This window comes from Ambystoma mexicanum, chromosome 8, assembly GCF_040938575.1.
Source record: "Ambystoma mexicanum isolate Mex_15411 chromosome 8, UKY_AmexF1_1, whole genome shotgun sequence".
In the NCBI taxonomy this organism is placed as follows: Eukaryota; Metazoa; Chordata; class Amphibia; order Caudata; family Ambystomatidae; genus Ambystoma; species Ambystoma mexicanum.
The window spans coordinates 1,336,429,189-1,336,448,622 of NC_090929.1; the positions used below are offsets into that span (position 1 = coordinate 1,336,429,189).

A 19,434-nucleotide genomic window follows, 5' to 3' on the forward strand; every position below is an offset into this window, starting at 1 on the left:
TGGCAGAAAGAGGACCCTATAACTTTTTGGCACACGCAGGCTTGTTAAAACTCGGGAGATGAGTGCTGAATGCCGCACACCGTGGCACGCAGGCCGAGAATGAAGAGAGTGGCTGTGTGTCAGTGGAGTGCAGATGGGCACAGACTGGCACACGGTGGCAGTGTAGAAGCTGGGCCGGGTCCCGGATAAGCAGACAGAAGCAGGTCTCTGCAATGGTGAACATTAACAGGTTGAAAGGAAGCATTTAAGGCAGACCTGGGCAGGGGTGGAGACTGGCGCATTTGATGGGCACTTCTCTGATTTTGCACATGTTCACAGGGTAACAGAGTCAACCGTTCGGTTGTGCTGCACATGCCGGAGGGCCGCGGTTGTGTTTTTTTTTCCACGCTGCCGATGCGTGCTTTGTTTTGGTGCACACTGGCAGAGCAACAGATGGCCCCCGTATTTGTTTTGTCACAGACTGGCAGCGAAGACGTGCTGGTTTGTAATTCTGGCAGGCCCTATCCCAGTCGCAAGTGGGATACAGTGTGCGTTGGCATGCACTGGCAGCGATGAAGGCCAGAGACGTTTTTAGTTGGCCCAGGAGCCAGGGACAAAGACACCGTCTACTTAGCTTCGCATTGACAGGTACACAGCTGGGCGTCGTGTTGCAGAGCATCCTTTGCTTTGTGGCACGTGTCGGGACAGCCGCTGGGCCCTGCCGCTGCTGTGTGGTCATGTGACCACACATGACCACACACACACAGGCCCAGCTGATCTGTCCAGCGGCTTTGTCACACTTTGTCGTGATGTGAGAGGCTCTGTCACACACTTGAAGGACAGAAGACACGGGCGTTGTGTCCTTTGGTCACATAGTGCTGAGGAAAAGGTGGCCAGTGACGGTTTTGTCCCACGTGGGCTCTGTTTTTGTTGTGTCGCAGCTGCAGGATAGGAGTTTGGTTGTGATGCGTCGCGGATTCGCTAGGGCAGAGGATTGCCCACACCCGTCATCTAGTGGCAGGGCAGGGGATACACTCCCTGTTTCATCTTTTTTAACACACAATGTTATGACAGGAGATGGCCTCTGCTCTGACTCGTCGCATGTCACGACATGAGAAAGGGGTTGTCTCTGCCTTGCCACACGCGTGTGCTGCGTGAATTGGGCTCCAGTCCCTGGTTTTCCACACACGGCTGTAGCATGAGACTAACATGTTTTATGTCTCGAGGTGAGCTCTCCCTGTTAAATCGCGCAATGTCGTGACATGAGCTGAGCGCGCTGCCTCTTTTTTTGTCACGCAATGCCCTCACACGAGGTGGCCCTACCTCTACTGTGTCTTTTTTGTCATACAGAGGCACCCCGTGAGTGGGCTCTGCGTGTGGTGGGCGGGAGGGGCTTTCGGTCCAGCGAACACCCTGTGAAGGGAGAAGGGGGATCTTCTATGGTTAAACCAGACTGGTGGGGCTGAGGGCGGGCATTCCGGATACCTCCCAGAGGCGCTCCCGCGTGGCGCTCCGTGGCCGGGCAACCACCCGATCCTAGGTTAGGGTGGGAGCGGGGAAGCACGCCCCTGACCCACGGTGCCAGTGCCAGCGGCCGGCTGGCCCTTTAAGCCCCGTGAATGCCACGGCATGATGCGGGGAAGGGACAGCTGGGCAATGGCCATCTGACTGACTCGGGCTTGACATCTGGGAGCGCGCTGGTGTGCGGCACGCGAATCGCTTGATGTCGCTATTTAAATGCAAATGTGCGGGGGAGGGGGTCCATTGAAGCCTCACCCCGTAAATCCACACAATAGGAACGCTCCGCTCATTGCGAGGGGGGATAGGGGGTTCGCGGGCTCGGGGGCCCGGCCTGCAACCAGCAAATCGCATTCACACCCCTTCAGCATGACGAACTATGCTAAGGTCAAAACTTTGTGTGACCGGGGTCGTGGCTAGAAGACTGTTCTGATGCTTTTCGGAGCTACATGATCCAGAATGAACCCCCGCTCGCCAGGCTAGGACTGGCCTATAGGGCAATATGGCTGTACCCAAACCAATAAACCCCAAATGCTCGCGTGGGCCACTTTTTTGGCCAATGCAGGCCACTTTGATCAGTTACTTCACTATGAGGCTAGTAGTTTTGACCATTGCTGCTGAATAAGTATTCATTAAATTGCACAATTTGCATCCCATTTGATTAAACAACTCCCCGTTGGGTACAAAAGGTCAGTCACAAAAGGAGTGAATTGCCATTTGCAACTGTGGGCCACTTTTTCATTGGTGACCGAGACTATTGTAGGCTCCCTGCGCCCCCTTCTCGCGTAGATTCACTTAGGGTTGGGTGGGGAAAGTGCAAAGTGAGACTTGCACTAGACACACCCTGTGCAAGTTGCTGTTGCACAGTGCGCATCCTTCTGTTGTTCTGCCTCTTGCCTTTGTTGTCCGAGCCCGCCTTATTTATTTATTTATTTGCTTGCGCCGGTAACGCTGCGGGCACTGGTTTTGCACCCGCCGGCTCCTCTGCGCCTCGGACCGTGTTATTTATTTGTAAATACGGAAATCCCCTCCTCTGCACGAGGGTCCGGGGCTTGCCCTGATGGATGGAGTCCCCTCTGCTCGGAGCTTTTCAGCCCCGCCAGTAACAGTGACAAAAAAAAAGCTGAACGCGGACCCTAATAAAGGGCACATTCTCCACGCTTGGGGCGCGGGCGGCGGGGGCCGAGGGGGGCGGAGGGGGGCAGATGATGCCGAAAACGAGCCGGGATGGATTCAACCGCAGAGCCTGTTGTGAGCCGCAGCTGATTCCCCTGTTCCTGGCCAGATGGTTTCTGAGCCCAGATTTGCATTCATTTTCGCTTAATATCGTCTAAAATGCTGGGACAGCTGCATTTGTTGTCAGAGGGGTTCAGAGAGCCCTTTTCTTTCTGGGGCCGGGTCGCTGCCTAGCGCGAGGCGGTCCGCGAACTTTCCCTTTCTCTCTCTTTTGTCAGGGAGTATCAGATTTAAAGGGATTTTATTTTTAAACCACCTAATTTGGTAATCAGATTTCAATCGCCTGGGCGCGTGTAATCTGAATTAATGGCACTGTAAACGACTGGGATCAGAAAAGATTCCTCGCGCACGGGGGAAGCATCCAGGAGTTGCTGCTTAAAGTAAGCATTGGCCGAATGCTACCTCGATTAAGCACCACGTCCCACTTACCCAATATATTCCGCCCACTTCCAACAATTTTTTTGGCCACGTACATGCAGATATACTGGGGGATTTTTGTCCAGCACTTTCCCGTCTCTTAACATGATAGGTGCAGAGTGTTTGCAGAAATGCGAGTTCCCATACTCTCCGATTTAGGGTTATTAGCATTCTATAGACAGTGGCATATTTAATATGTGGCCATCGCTTTTAAGGACTAATCTCATTACCCTCAAATAGTCATAAATATGAGTTTATTATACTTACGTATTTAATTAGGCGGCCGACACTGTAATGGATTCACGGCAACAGCTTTGATAATTCACTTATCTTTGGCAATTGTCATTAACCCCCAACACCAGAAAAATAGATTGCTTTCCATCGCGTCCTTAGTTAAAAAAAAAAAAAAAAAAAAAAGGGCGGGGGGCAGCCCTCACCCTGACAACACAGATCAGACGTCAATTTTGAAACATTGATCAAAATATTAACGTGCCCGTCCGAACAGAACAGGGAAGTGCTGGCCCGCGGCAGCCGGAAAGTGGTCATCTTTCAGCGGGTTGTCGGTCCTCCTTTATTTTCCGCTCTCTCTCTCTCTCTCCCTCTCCCTCTCTCTCATTGTTTGAAAGTGGGGCCGGGCTCTGGGTGTAAGGGAGTGCTCTGGACAGCGTGTGTCCACTGCCTGGGTCCGTGCTGCCATGCCAATCCCAAGGCCTTCTGCATTAGGCCGGGTCTGCCCTGGGTAGCCGGGGGACGTCTCTAGCAGGACCCCGCGCCACCCCGAGGACCTCCGCTGCCTTTGCTAATAGTCTGGTCGGTTCTGTGGTTGTAACAGATCGCGAGGGCGGCTCGGTAGCGACATGTGCACAAAGGGGCACATTCAATCTTTTTTCTCTTCCTGAAAACAGCTAGAGGGGAAATGGGAGTCCCACTTACCCGCAAGACAGCTGTTTTTGTTTTAGTGGCGGGAGGGGTGGGGATCTCCGAGTTCCCCCCTCCGTAAAGCCCTGAATTGTCCCAGACTGGTGTGAAATGCGAGATGTAGCCGGCTCGCATTCACAGGAGCCTCGCCTGGCTTTCAGGCGGCAATTAAAGGGCACGCCTTGATGGGCGCATCGGGAAACAGGAGATTTCCAGTGCAGGAGGTCCCGTGCGCGGCCCTGCCAGAGTTCACACATGTTCAGGGCACTTTTCATTTGTTCAGACAACTCGGCTCTTTCTGCGTGATATGTTAAATGATATTGCTCGCTGCAGACGCTCCTCGCAAGGTGCTACTGTACAGCGGCGTGCTGCGAAGGCAGAGAAGCAGCGCTGGCCACCCCCACCCCCCCCAGCACACACACCGGGGCGCTCACTCCACGCCCCGCTTCACCCCGTCCACTACCCGAGCACACACACCGGGGCGCTCACTCCACGCCCCGCTTCACCCCGTCCACGGGCGCTCTACTCTACTCCAGACTACACATTCATCACTGCAAAGTTCAAAGTGCTACACCACCAGGTATACTTGCGGGTGTTTTCATCGTGTGTGCAGGTGAGGGTAGCCCCTTAACACACATATTAATTGATCATAGAAACAACTAAATAAAGTACAACAGACACTGAAAAAGTATGCACATACAAGGTACAATAGAAGCTACAACAGACTGTATGTAAACCCTTTAAAGAAATCCCATGTCGATTGCCTTTATGCCTGCCTGTCTATGCCTACCGGTCTGTCTATACCTATCTGGCTACCTAGTTGTGTTTATCTATCTGCCTATCTACCTATCCACTGCCCCACTTCCATTTTATCTATCTATCTATCTATCTATCTATCTATCTATCTATCTATCTATCTATCTATCTATCTATCCATCCATCCATCCATCCATCTATCTATCTATCTATCTATCTATCTATCTATCTATCCATCCATCCATCCATCTATCTATCTAACTATCTAGCTGTCTAACTAGCTATACACTGCCTGCTTTCCCTTTCCTCTATCTATCCACTGCCCCACTTCCATTTTCTCTATCTATCTATCTATCTATCTATCTATCTATCTATCTATCTATCTATCTATCTATCTATCTATCTATCTATCTATCGGATAGCTATCCATCTATCTATCTAGCTATCTATCTAGCTATCTATCTAGCTATACACGGACTGCTTTCCCTTTCCTCTATCTATCCATTGCCCACTATCATTTCCTCTATCTATCATCTATCTACTGCCCGCTTCCATTTCCTCTATCTACCTATCTACCCGCTGCCGGTTTCCATTTCCTCTATCTGTATATGTCTGTCTACCTACCTATCCACTGCCCCTTCCATTTCCCCTGTCAGTCTATGTATCATCCACTGAGCGAGTTCCATTTCCGCTATCTGGACTTATTTATATAGCTACCTGCCTACCCATCCACTGCCCCCCTTCATTTTCCATTTCCTGCTTCTATCTACTGCCCCTTCCTCTATCTGTACCTGCATATCTATACAGCCAGCGCCCCTCTGGCGCTCTAGGAGTAGCTGCCTCATCCCTCCGTCGCTCTATGCACCCGTGGCTCTAGCTGTCCGCTTCCTTCCTGCACCCCCGTGCCCTCTCGCCAGCTCTGCGACCCTCTGTCTAGAGCGTGGAAGCGGGGCCGGCCCCCACAGCCTGCAGCAGCAGCAGCAGCCCAGTCTGTGGAGTTGCGCCGGGCAGGAATGGCTGGCGCGCCATATTTGGGCATGGCCCCGCCCCCAGTACGTCAGAATCTGACAGCGCCGTTCCCGGGGGTGTAGAGTTTTGGCTCCCGGGAAAGGTTCCATTCCTAGGGGATAGAGGGCTGAGTTTTGTACGCTTCCATCCATTCTGCGAGACGCTAAAGGCCCCTCATGAACCTCTCCTGTGTCCAGGAACACCTCCATGGTAATCATTTTTTCGTTTATTTGTCTTTTGGAGCAGGAGAGCTTTGCCAGAAGTGGTCGATTCAGCAGTGTCCTGAAGCTTTTTTGATGCCGTTTTTACTAGGATGACAGCACAGTGAGAGCATCTGCAAACAACAACAAAACACAATAATTCTTTCTTTCCTTGCAACTAACAAGAACCCTGATTTTCGGCAAGTTGCACTTTTTTCCTCTACCTGAAGAACTGGAACGGCGTCCAACAAGCTGCGAGAACTGCCCATGCGGTTGTTTATGTGGTGCCAGCGCAGGACAGATTGAAGCAGGGAGCGCTTCCTGAAGTGGGCTTCTCTCCACTGATTCCCGGGGAGAAAAGTCTCCGCTTCCAGCCCCTCCGCCGAGGAGAGAGGGGGGAGAGCAGCGCCTGACATTTTGCCTGCAATTCGCACCCCTCTGGCAGGAGCTGTGTGAGCCCCTCGCAATTTGTTTTAATGTTTGGGATTCAGGAAAATATACCCAGAGGGGGGACGACCATGAAAGAGGAGCCGCTGGGCAGCGGCATGAACCCGGTGCGGTCCTGGATGCACACGGCCGGAGTGGTGGATGCGAACACCGCAGCGCAGAGGTATGTGTGCCAGAGCCCGCTGTGTGCCCCGCGCCCACCGCTGCCACGGGCGGTAAAACCGCTTCTCCGTGCCTGTCAGAATGTGACCCGGCAGCTCTCCCTCTGTCATCCCTTTCCGTGCCGGCTAGGGCTCCTCGCCCCATCCCCGTGCCTTGCCTCCTCCTCGCTCCTGCCTTCCAGCGCCTGTGCAGGCAGTCCCTGCCGGATGTTCCCTCTCCCAGCCCGGCTCTCACCAGCTGCGATTCCTCCCTTCCCCAAGCCCAGCCGAGCTGAGTGATCCCCTCGGCGCAGTGGTGCCCCAGCCAGCCGTGCACACTGTGGTGTTGCGGGACCCAGCCATGCCGAGACACGACCTGGGTAAAGTGGTGCGTTCCGCACAGCTGTGCATAGAGTCCCAGGGTGCAGTGTTTCCCCAGCCCAGCCGTTCATTCGGTGCCCTCTGTGTAGTGGTACCCATCCCAGCGGTGCAGCGTGAATCCCCTCGGTGCCCCGATGCCCCCTGACGTGCATAATGAGTTCCCTTTGTGCAGTGGTGTCCACGGCCCTGGTGTCTCTCTACGGTGCCCGGCGGCTGCTGCTTCCCGCTCTCCTCCTGTTGTAACACCGCACTCAATGCTTTCCGTGTCCGCCCTTCGGCTTCCAGTGCCGCTGCAATGCCCGGAAGGCGCCCACATCTCCAGAGATCTTCCGACACAGAAATCCCCGCTGCTGCTGCGGCGGCGGCGGCTCTCCTCCTTTGGGGCAGAGTTAATGTTTGATAGGCTCTGGATGGTATCCCCTCCGTGGCGTGGCTGTCGGGCACAGAGCTTCGCCCCTGGGGCATCGCTTCCTGAACATCCCGAACCCAGACAATGTCCAACTCCTCGAGGTGAAGGCAGCGTGCTGCCCCAGGAGTGTGCACTCTCATCCCCACCTTGCCCTCATGCGTGTGCCCCCAAGATCAGGTTCCCGGGGAGCAATGCTGCTGTGAGCTCCGCACATCCCTTCCTTTCCCACGCAGCTGCCAGCACCCTGACCCTCCCCTGCCCCTTTCACGCTGCAGCCTCCAAGCTGGATCCTGAACCCCTGGTCCCCCCTGATCCTTTCACCTCGGCAGCCAGCACGCCTGACCCCTCGCTCCCACGCCTCCTTTCACCATGCCGCCTAGACCGCCCTGTTTCTCCGACTCACCCGAGGCCCTTGTCTCCCTCTCTTCTCCCGCAGCGGCGTGGGGCTGGCCCGGGCGCACTTCGAGAAGCAGCCGCCATCCAACCTGCGCAAGTCCAACTTCTTCCACTTCGTCCTGGCCCTGTACGACCGGCAGGGGCAGCCGGTGGAGATCGAGCGCACGGCCTTCGTGGACTTTGTGGAGAAAGAGAAAGTAAGTTGGGCCGCTGGCCCCCCGTGAGGAGGGATGGATGGGGCTCGGCTTGGACTCGGAGCCCTAACGGGACTCCAGAGGCGCGCACCACGTGCAGCCTGCGCGCATTTGGCTGCAAAGCGAAGCCTTTACTAAATGACCCGCAAAACATTGGCTGTTTTTGATCAGTTTTTCACACACCTTTGCCTTTTGCGCCCTGCCAGGCCGGGTAAAGCTAGCACCCGTCGCCATGCTGGAGGTGAAGCGCCACAGCCACAGCACGGCAAGGGGTGGCCTCTATTGTAACCAGTGCCCGTGTTTCCCATTGTTTTCAGGAGCCAAACAGCGAGAAAACCAACAATGGCATCCACTATAAACTGCAGCTGCTGTACAGCAACGGTAAGCGGGCATTTGGCACGTATTGTCGCGTGTGTGTGTGTGCGTGTGCGTGTGCAGAGTGGGCCTGCCGGCTGGCTGCTCTCCGGGGTGTGCAGTGGTTATGGGTACTCCTGTGAGCAGGAATTGTCTCATGGCAGGGCAGGCACACAAAGCATAACCGATCAATAACCAGTCAATACTACTTCACATGATTAACCACTTGGGCTTGAAGTGGAAAGCAAAAAAAAAAAAAAACAAAAAAAAATCGATAACTGGTCAAACACAACATCACTTTTAAGTGACTTTTTTTAGTTGTAAAATTTCGTGTTAATGAATTTGAACGCATGATGCCAAATGCATAGTGCATATTTGCAAAGCAAACGGCACGCGCCTGCATCTCGACCCTGCTGCAGATACGTATTTTATCTTTATTAGGAATATAATAGCATTGCTGTTTTCTGATAAAACAATCTAAGAGTAAAATATCATAGATAAAATAACTTATTGAGAAAAGAAAATAAAAAGTTCGCATATTTGCTGTTGTGGTGGCAACACAGGGCACAGCTCCGTGCACGTGAATGTGTCAGCCACGTTGGGTTATGTGTCATTTCTGGGCTGCTCTGCCGTGATGGGGGGCATAACGGGTCCGCCACTGCCCGGGTGGCCTGGCATGCTGTGACTCTGCTAATCCTGCCCGTGTCTGTGCCCTTTTTTCCGCAGGAGTCAGAACCGAGCAGGACTTGTACGTGCGGCTCATAGACTCCATGACCAAACAGGTGAGCTAGCGCTTCCCGGCCTGGGCGGAAACCAAGCGCTTGCTGGAAGCATTGGGGGCTAGGGGAGAAGTGTTTAAGTTGGCATCGTGTTCCCAAAGTTGCACCACAGTATGTATTTTAAAACAAGTTGGTGACATGTTTTGGTAATTACACCATCCGTTGGCCAGGACCTATTGCAGGGGGCGTGGCGTCCAGGCGGGCAATTGGGAAACGGTCGGGGATACTTATTTTATAGAGGGAAAAAAGGGGAGACGGGCAGATTGGGAAAGTGCCTGGCTCCTTCTCTGCATTTCTCACACAGTAAAGTGGGCAGGAGACGCGTGTATTGGCGATTCCAAGTAGTATGTGTTCGGGGTGAAAAGGCACTTTGTCCTCGCTCAGTCCTCAGTCACCTTTCTGCCCACATCTCCATTATTCAAAGTGCCAAGATCCACGGCTCACCCGTGCACCCCCGCCGCTTCCCCTGCCATCTCCTTTCCACCCTCTGTCAGCCCTTGTAAATAACATCATTACACGCAGCGGCTTATTGAATTATTTACCCCGCCCCGAGCATCTTCCCCGCAGACAATTCCCTGACACCCCCACAAACTCCCCACAGCAGTTCATAGCATGGCATTTACATATGCCAAAAAGAAGGGCTATCCCGCATATTAAACATATACGCCCTTACCGAGGCGCATTGTATTGCACCTACAAATTAACGCGGAAAGCCGCAAAGTCGCGCATCTCCTCGAACACAATGAAGAATAAGGAAGCGCGCAGGAGGTCTCGCAATGCGCGCGGATAACTGTCTGTCAGTGGCGTTAATTTTGATAAAGTGTGTTATTTCCTCTCGCTGCGAGGATGCCGCGTGCAGATCCCGTTCCACGCAGCCGAGTATATCAACAAAGTTTGCCTTACCTTGCCTTGCCCGGGAAAGGGGGTTAGGTTTCGGCGCCTTCTGTGGGTGTCTGTGGCAGGCAGGCAGGCAGGCAGGCGGGAGTGACAGGCACAGAGCGATCACTGTGACAGCGGGGAAGGCGCTGGACCCTTCAGCAATTATTTCAATGGGCCACAGATTGAGAAAGGCTTTTAGGCTCTGAGCGCTCTCGAGTTGACAATGCGCCTCTATTTCCTTTGTATGGCGCAGCCTAAATGTTTCGGAAATCGCTTTGCTCTAATTAAGAGGCTTATATAGACAGCTATAAGTTTCAGTGCTGCCGAATAAAGAAGCAGCGAGAGAGGGGGGACGGCTTTTTTTTATAAGCACTCTTTTATTGTGCATTTAACTCGGTGTCTCGCAGCACAAACAGTGTTGGAAACAAGGGCGTTTAATATCTTCTGGCTGACGGGGAAAAACATCGCCTGTAACTGATCAAAGAGTCAATGGCGCTGAACCGACAGTTTATGGATTTCTGTTTGTGCTACAGAATAAAAAAAATAAATCACACATAAATACACGTGGAAAGGCTCGCTCCCGCCGGCTGTGACGCGCGGCAGTTCTGCGTCCGCGGACCCAACCACTGGGTTCGCGGAGCGTGGCCTGCCCGGGCCACGCTTTTGCTTTCACTCTCGCCGACTTTATTATTATTATTATTATTATTATTATTATTATTATTATTAAAGGGGCGCCGGGGAAAGGAGAGTAGGATAGTGTGAAATGCGGTGGCGTGGGGTGGTGGGTGACCCTTGACAGTCGCCTCTCTTAAGGAGGAGCAGTGCCTAATCTGACAGCCATAAACACGTGTGTTTCGCTTCTTTGTCACTGTGACGGTGCATTTCCGAAGGGGGCCTCGGCGTGCCCCTCGCGTGGACTCCACGCTGCCATGTTTGCACTTTCCAATATTGGCAGCTGTGATTATTTCTCTTGCCAATTGTTGTTGCTGTAAAATCATCAATACTGCATTTCTCCCTACTGTCAGCTGACGAGGCCGGCTGGGGGCCTGCACTATTGACTTCAGGGCGGGTTCTCGCTGTGGGTACAACGCTCAGAATTGTCCAGCTGAGCTTTATTTTAATAAAAAGGGAAGGCACGGCTCTCCAAGGTTTCTAGGCCCCTCGGGTGGAGCCCACGCCTCTGTGCTGGGCCTCTGTGGCGGCGGCACACGGGAGAGGGGGAGGGGGCACGTTTCCTCCAGACACTCTCTGGGTGAAGGGTCTTCAGCCGGCCTGGCGAGGTGACCCCTGCTCTGCAGAGGTCAGAGTGTCAGCAACACAGCACAGCCACCAGCCCGGGGCTTGTTCTCCCCAGAGGATTCGGCGGGCGGCGAACGAAGGACTTCTCGTCTTGGCCCGGGTGTATGCAGAGGGGCACCCCCGCAGCCGAGCGAGGGGAAGAGTGGGAAGGAAAGATGGGAACCCGGGGGTGACAGGGCCTAGCTTGCCTGGCCGGGTTTAGGCCCGAGGGCAGCTGGAGGCAGCACGTGACGCTTCCCTTGACACGAGTGGGCGCTGGGGGAGTTCCTTCGTGGGAGGTCGAAATGCCCCTCTATGGGCACGTGGTCTGGTCCTCTCGTGGCGGGCGAGGATGCCCCCTCTGTGGCCGCTTAGGGATGAGCCTCCGTGGGAGAAGGGTAGATCTGTGGGCGCCCCCTATGAGCGCCTGGGGGCCCATTATGCTGCCCACCGGTGTTCTCTTTAGGGGTGCCCCTGGGTGTTTCTCTGAGGGTGGAAGTTCCCTTTTCCTGGTCGCGGGTCCGCTGAGTGCTCACAGCCTCTCCAGGGGCCATGGTAGCACACGTGCAGTGGGGGGGGGGGGGGGCTCCCCTGCCTGCTCTCGCCCCGGGGGAAGGCCCCGCTGCCGTGGTCTAGAGCCCAGCCGGCCCAGGCAGCCCTGGCTGCCAGCTCCTGCCAGCCAGGCCCAGACAGACTGCGAGGGGCGAGCGCACCTATAGCTCCGCGCCATCTGTCTGAGCCTATGCTCAAAGCCCACTCAGCCGTGCTCCCAGACACGCTGCCTTTTTACCCAAGAAAAATCATTGTTAGCAGTTTCAAAATAAACACCAGATTGCCCATTAGCGGAATCTTACTAAATATCATCCCGTCATAAACATATTGAGCGCAGGCGTGTGCGGGCGCACGGGGCGTGGAGAGCGCTGCTGCTTGCACCAGAAAAGCTCTCTATGAATATTTCAACTCCCACTTTGATGGGCGCCGAGATGTGCATGAAACACGCGTTCAGCTCGGCATCAAGTCCGCGTTAGATAGAACTCCATCCACAAAGCAAGGGGAGTGTGTTGGGGAGGGCCTGGGGGTGGGGGCGGGGGGGGGGACACACCAGTTAGAAAGGACCACGCTTCACATCATGCACTCGGGTTTTGTCGCGAGACACGTCCGAGTTTAACAAAGAATTGTCCGTAAACGGTCAGGCTGTAGTTGCCATCTGTCTATAAGGACAATCCTTTTAGTGCACGCAGTGACACAAATACGTGTATATATCGCATCTAACGTGTACATGGGGCACAGCGTAACAAAGACAACCGTGAGATCCATTTAACTGAGCACGATAAATGCAAAAACCAAGAGCGCCGAAAGTGCGCGGTTTTGAACACGTCTTTACATTTTAAACTTAGACTAGAAACAGTGCATTTTATTATAAAAATGCACGGTCTCGGATAACGCTGATGGCAGTAGTCCTCCTTTTTGGGGGGCACAGGAAGCTCCGCAGTAATTGACTCTAAGTGGCGTAATTTTACCAGGCCGCTTTGCTTTATTGCTCGTATTAGGGTTTTCAGGTTCGCTGTTTACGGCTGAGCTTGAAACCGGGAGCCGAGCATTTGTTTAGAGCGGGGTAAATTGAAAACATATCCTGTGTGGGAAAATTACAGCGCTGACACCAGCAAACACTAACACGTCCTGACCACCCCCCCCCCATCTCCAATCCTTCTTGTGAACTGTGCAAGCGAGTTTTGATGAACACGCATATATAGTGGAGTTTCTTTCTGTCCACACATATATTGTGGGTACTCTGCTTCGCTAAAGACCCACCGATGGATTTGTACAATGAAGAGCCGCCGGCTACCCCGGCGCACATGCAGTTGACATTCCGCAGGCTCGCCAAGAAAAGTGAAACCCTCTCTAATTAAGTGGGCGAAATTGCGAGGAAACCGGGGGGGGGGGGGGGGATTAAGGGGGGAGCCGACTGAGGTTTCCGCCGAAACCCTCTCCACGTGTGATCCTCGGAGCCCGGCTCACCATGTCCAGCGCAGCGTTATTTGGGGGAAGTGTTAGCCCTACACATTCCAGCGGGGGGGTGGTGGGGGTATAATGCCAGGCTGCGCCCCCCATGCGTGACCCAGTGGTGGTTAGTTTTGGTTAGGCCTCACCCGGAAGTAATGCCAGTGTCATCTGTTGAAGTGTGCCCCGCGCAGCTAGGGATTGTTTTGTGATGTTGCCACGGCCCCCTTTAGGAACCCTCATTGTATTACTTAACATGAATTATTTTAAAAAGACGGTGTTGAACAGCTGCACCTTTCTCTGTTGCTCCAGGCCATCATCTATGAAGGACAGGACAAGAACCCCGAGATGTGCCGAGTGCTCCTGACGCACGAGATCATGTGCAGGTAAGCAAAGGGCCCACCAGCGCCGGACACAGCCCGCACCCTTCACACCCACCCCCGCTTTGCCACCTCCCAGCCTAACCCGAGCGTCCCACCCGGTGCTGCATTACAGCCTGGCACTCTGCGTGCAATGCCCACCTGACATATAGGAGCTGATGGACACGCATGTTTTCAATGGGGCTTTCCCATTTAAAAACATTATTGTAAATCAGGCCCATACTATGCACACCACTCAACAGCATCTGTAACAACAGTGGCAAGTAATCGACTGAGAAGCAAAGCCACCTGAAATGTCGGGGCAGAGCCAGCTCTCCGTGTTACCTCTAGGGCGGGGATATAGCCCAGGCCGAGCCAGCTGTCCCAGGAATTGTGCCAGGCCCAGCCAGGCAGGGCTGCCCCCTCAGTGGCGGGAATATAGTGAAGGCTAAGCCAGGCTCTGGCGAGAATACTGCCCAGGCTGAGCCAGACTTTATGGCAGGATTTTAGCTCAGGCTGAGCCAGGCATGGCTGCTGCCAGAGTGGCGGGAATAGCCCAGTCTGAGCGAGGCATGGTTGCCGCCTCACTGCAGGGAATAGCGCAGGCAATTGCCCAGGCTGAGCCAGGCATGACTGCCGCCTTGCTGCTGGGAATAGCAGAGGCAATTGCCCAGGCTGAGCCAGGCATGGCTGCTGCCTCGCGTTACTTTTACTTTAAAATATTTATAATGTGCAGCCATGGACACATGGGCATCAGGGCGCAACACACATAGAGACACAACTACAAAATGGGGCTATTCAGTAGGAAGCTGATCCTAGCAATCCATACGTGCTGATTTAAGCAAACAGCAGCGTTTTTAATTTCTTCGTGAAGGGATTCTCTGCAGGGAATAGTGGAGGCAATTGCCCAGGCTGAGCCCGGCATGGCAGCCACCTCACTGTAAGGAATGCCAGGCTGAGCCAGGCATGGCTGCCGCCTCACTGTAGGGAATACCGGGCTGAGCCCGGCATGGCAGCTACCTCACGTAGGGAATGCCAGGCTGAGCCAGGCACGGCAGCCGCCTCACTGTGGGGAATGCCAGGCTGAGCCAGGCATGGCAGCCACCTCAGTGTAGGGAATACCGGGCTGAGCCAGGCATGGCAGCCACCTCACTGTAGAGAATACTGGACTGAGCCATGCATGGCAGCCGCCTCACTGTAGGGAATACCGGGCTGAGCCAGGCATGGCAGCCACCTCAGTGTAGGGAATACCGGGCTGAGCCAGGCATGGCAGCCGCCTCACTGTAGGGAATACAGGGCTGAGCCAGGCATGGCTGCTGCCTCACTGCAGGGAATAGTGGATGCAATTGCCCAGGCTGAGCCAGGCATGGCAGCCGCCTCACAGCAGGGAATAGTGGAGGTAATTGCCCAGGTTGAGCCAGACATGGCAGCCGCCTCACAGCAGGGAATAGTGGATGCAATTGCCCAGGTTGAGCCAGGCATGGCAGCCGCCTCACAGCAGGGAATAGTGGAGGTAATTGCCCAGGTTGAGCCAGACATGGCAGCCGCCTCACAGCAGGGAATAGTGGATGCAATTGCCCAGGTTGAGCCAGGCATGGCAGCCGCCTCACAGCAGGGAATAGTGGAGGTAATTGCCCAGGTTGATCCAGACATGGCAGCCGCCTCACAGCAGGGAATAGTGGATGCAATTGCCCAGGTTGAGCCAGGCATGGCAGCCGCCTCACAGCAGGGAATAGTGGAGGTAATTGCCCAGGTTGAGCCAGACATGGCAGCCGCCTCACAGCAGGGAATAGTGGATGCAATTGCCCAGGTTGAGCCAGGCATGGCAGCCGCCTCACAGCAGGGAATAGTGGAGGCAATTGCCCAGGTTGAGCCAGGCAGGCATGGCTGCCGCCTCACAGCAGGGAATAGTGGAGGCAATTGCCCAGGTTGAGCCAGGCAGGCATGGCTGCCGCCTCTGCCGGTCACTGATGCAACAGGAGTCAAAGATCAGCCGCAATCACCTTAGTACATCCTCCAGAAGCACTCGCATCCTGAGACATACTCTCGCACGTTATTGATAAAAAAAAGGGAAGGTCTTTTGTACTTATTACAGAGCTCACGTATGTGAGAATTGGATCCTGATACTGTCAGTTAACCCCTTCCTCGGAGCAGGGCGACATTGTTTGCAATGTTGTTACAGAGTGAGCCGCCGCATTGCTGGAGCTCGGCGTCAACAGTGCAGTTTCCCACCTGTTCCTCCCTAACTACCGCACGACTCCCCCCCCCCCCGCACCCTCCTGCATCGCACCAGCCCCCTCGGCTTGGCGTGTGGGGAGCGGCTTGCTACCGCCCTGGAGGTCCGCATCAGACAGCAGGCTCGAAGGGGCCCCCCTCCTCTCCCCTAAACGCCAGCACCGAGCAGGGGTATTCTTACAGCTCTTAATATACAAAAGCTGACTTTTCCTCATATCAGGCAATAAATATAAATTACAACCAATAAAGTGGAATTTCTTTATTATCCACTTCTGCATGTGCCGCAATTAACATAGAAAGTGCACAGATGTGATTTAAGCTGTGAGTGGGAGACTGTAGACTTTTCTTTAATCACTTTAGCTGTCAGCTTTAAAAGGCTTTATATACTTTGCCTACCATATGGTGTTAATTTAGCTAATTTAGACATGCAACCATTACACAAGTATGCTTTTTTTTAAATGCAAGAAGCATAACATTTTTGTTTCATTTTTTTGACTAATTAAAGTTTCGGTAATGGAGTTAAGGTGGGCTCAAAGCAAGCATGGAGGAAGTTGGTGCAGTTGATTTTTTTTAATTGATAAAGCGCCCACAAGAAGCATTGCTGGAAAGTGACACCTTGCGCCCTTTCCAGAAAGAACAGCTTGACAATCAGAGGTAAACACAGTCTGGAGCAGCGCCAGGTTACTCCCAAGCCTCGTGCCTTTCGCCAGCACCCCCGGGTCGCCGCAAAGACAAACCGCACAACATGTTATTTTCAACCATTTAGGAGCAGGTTTTTAGAAGGCGGTTTTCTAGACCTCCTGACATTATTAGTGCAGTACCCGCTTCACTTTTTCAAGCACATGTTCACGCGTTGATGTACAGCTCACAATGCCCGTTTGCTTCCCATTTCAATTAGCAGGAATGACCACCCCTGCACAGCGTCATCCACAACTGCCAATTATCTAGCTGTGGGCATTATCTGACATTAATACCACCTCTTCTTTTTTTTTTTTTTGCAGCCGATGCTGTGACAAGAAAAGTTGTGGCAACCGAAATGAAACCCCGTCGGACCCGGTCATCATCGACAGGTAAGGACAGGCCCCGTGTCTGACTGCTCTGCTTGGTGTTCTCGCGCTCTGGCGGGAGGTGTGGTTTGGTGCTGCACCAGTTGTTGTGCTCTCGTGTTACCGCACACAGGTGGGTTGACTTGGAAACCTGGTGGTGGCTGGCCCTGTGGGGATTCGGTAATTGCTTGCACGTTGTCAAGGGAAGCGCTCTCGGTGTGAGCACGGCTGCATGCATGCCCAGGTAGACGCTGGCCTACGCCGCAGGCGCAGACCGCAGCCAGGGCGCCTGCTGCGTGTTGACGCTTTTGGAAGAGGTTGGCTCTTTCTATGGCCCTGATTTTGCCTTTTGGATTCTGCTGTTAATGGCATTGGACATGTGTGCCTGTTTATCTACCATGGCGAGTTTCGTGGCCTGATATCAGACACGCCCACGACAACGTCCCTGAAAGCATTTGCAAATTCGGGGCACGCGGTCACGACTGAACGCCCTTAGTAGATACATCTTGCACCCGCTTTGCCCAGTCTCCCGACCCTTTGATGCCGTCCCTCAGGCAACCGAGTAATGCCCCTTCACTAAGTTAATGTAGATGGAGACTCGCAGACAGCAACTGCCCACTAGACTCCTGCCCCTGGAAGTGGTGGCAAGACTTTTACTGCATGGTCGTGAGAATAGACGGTGGCGCCGCGTCTGTGCAGAGTGTTGTGACCACAGCAGAAGTTTTTTTTTTTTTTTTTGCTAAGCCTTGGTTGCTGTTCTCTTTTGATCATGAAATGTTTTGCCCAGTGACTGCAGAATTAAAGTCGGACAAGTCCACTCGGTTAAGCCGCAAGAAATATGCCCCGCCAGTGGAGGGTAAAGCTAATGTTTAACTAGTTGGAATAGCTGTTTGCTTAGTGGAGAATGCCTGGTATCTGACAGAGGGGACATCTCTCTTATTAGTAATCGAATAGGACTGGCCAGTTGCCGCCATCACTCCAGGGCTGTGTTAGGCCACTGAGAACACGTTCAACACTGCATGGGCCTCGAAGTGCAAATATCTATCCACTCACACGTCTGGGGTGTTTTGCATTCATGAGAAGGTCGGTTCTTGCTCTATGGATTACCCAGTTAACCTCCATCTGGGGTGGAGTAGGGGGAAGTGCTCAAGTTGCGGCAATGTTGATTTTTGGCACTCGTACTCGCTTGGGTATTTCTGTAAATTTTGTGGAGTTTCACATGACATGTTTTGAACAGTGATTCCACGCGGGAGGCTTTATTATGTGTATGTGTTTGGGTGGAAAGCAGGCGTTATTGCTCGTTGTGAGTGGTTGTTTTGCTTTTGGGAAGGTTCACATGAGATGAAATGCTCATTTATTAATTCTTGCACTTGCATCTGATACCGCACACTTGGGCCGCAGAGAGAACACTTTGGCAAACTGCACATCTTAGTGACATGCATGCAGTCCTCTACAAATCTATAAGCAAAGTAAGGATTCAGGGCGCACCACAGCGCGCCCGCGCCCTCACAACAAAGAGAATGTTCTCGCTGCTACAAAACAAACCAAGCTGTCTTATCATTTGATATTCCAGGAGCAGCATAGAAAAAAATTAAAGAGACATTTGGTTAATGGGTTTACCATGTTTATGTGAGTAAGGAAGATTGAAACTCCATTTACTCCTGGCACAACTGCTTCTTTAGAGATCTTAATTATTGATGACAAATCTGCTCGCCGTCTACATTTAAAGAGATAGTAATTTTGATAATCTTTTGTGCTGCATATTTTAAGATGAAATGAATGTGCAGCAGATTTTTGATTATTGACATAAACATGGATCCCTACAGACGGCATTGTACAGCTTCATGGGAAAGCAAATAGGGCGCGAACACGTCCCAGTCCTGCAGATTTTCTTGCAAAGAGATCTGCTCTTGAGAAGAGCACAGTGCACATGGCTCTTTTCTAAAACAGTGACACGTGGAGGGATCTAGTGGCCGTGGCATTCATGGTGAGGAGCATTTTAGGCTGGTAATGCAGGCCAGCACTGCCCCATTCATGCGACTACCCAGGGTTCACCCAGGTGAGGCCATGCCAAGTGTCAGGCTGTGCGGGTCATGTATGGGCTCCCATAAGAGTGCTTACTTCAGACTCCCTAATGATGTGTAATCATTAGGGAGACCCCACACAGTCCAGTCTTACTGGCCTCTGACACATCAGCAGGCGACTAACACGCCTGCACTCAGGGTGCAGGCCAACCTTTTCATTGTCAATTAAGATCATTACAGGGACGCCTATTGGCGCTCAAACTTGAATAGCATTATTGATATGACTGTCTGTTCAGCTGTTTAAAGGATTAAATGCACAGTTATGCACTTCTGACGTAAACCGTTAGTTTAATGTTTCCACCCAGAATATATTTTTGCATTATGTCTCTTTTCCAGCTGCTAATAGAAAAGTTAATTTGGGGGCGGGGGGGGGGGGGGGTGGGATAGAAACCCTATAATTTACGGCACATGGTAGTGTTT

The 19,434-nt window shown here is 53.0% G+C and overlaps 1 protein-coding gene across 20 annotated transcripts in view; it reads left to right on the plus strand.

Annotated features, from left to right (window-relative positions):
* The first annotated feature begins 5,814 nt into the window (after positions 1 to 5,814).
* EBF3 (EBF transcription factor 3) overlaps positions 5,815 to 19,434 on the plus strand; it is a 201,689-nt gene continuing 188,069 nt past the window's right edge. For 3 of the 20 annotated variants that reach the window (XM_069611450.1, XM_069611464.1, XM_069611452.1), the window contains exons 1-6: positions 5,819 to 6,642; positions 7,846 to 8,002; positions 8,317 to 8,380; positions 9,080 to 9,135; positions 13,603 to 13,676; positions 16,886 to 16,954. In XM_069611450.1, coding sequence (XP_069467551.1) covers positions 6,509 to 6,642; positions 7,846 to 8,002; positions 8,317 to 8,380; positions 9,080 to 9,135; positions 13,603 to 13,676; positions 16,886 to 16,954 — 554 coding nt within the window. In that variant the 5' untranslated portion in view covers positions 5,819 to 6,508. Of the gene's footprint in view, positions 6,643 to 7,845; positions 8,003 to 8,316; positions 8,381 to 9,079; positions 9,136 to 13,602; positions 13,677 to 16,885; positions 16,955 to 19,434 lie in introns of all 20 variants that reach the window. The other 17 variants (XM_069611462.1, XM_069611463.1, XM_069611453.1 and 14 more) reach the window with 14 other exon arrangements.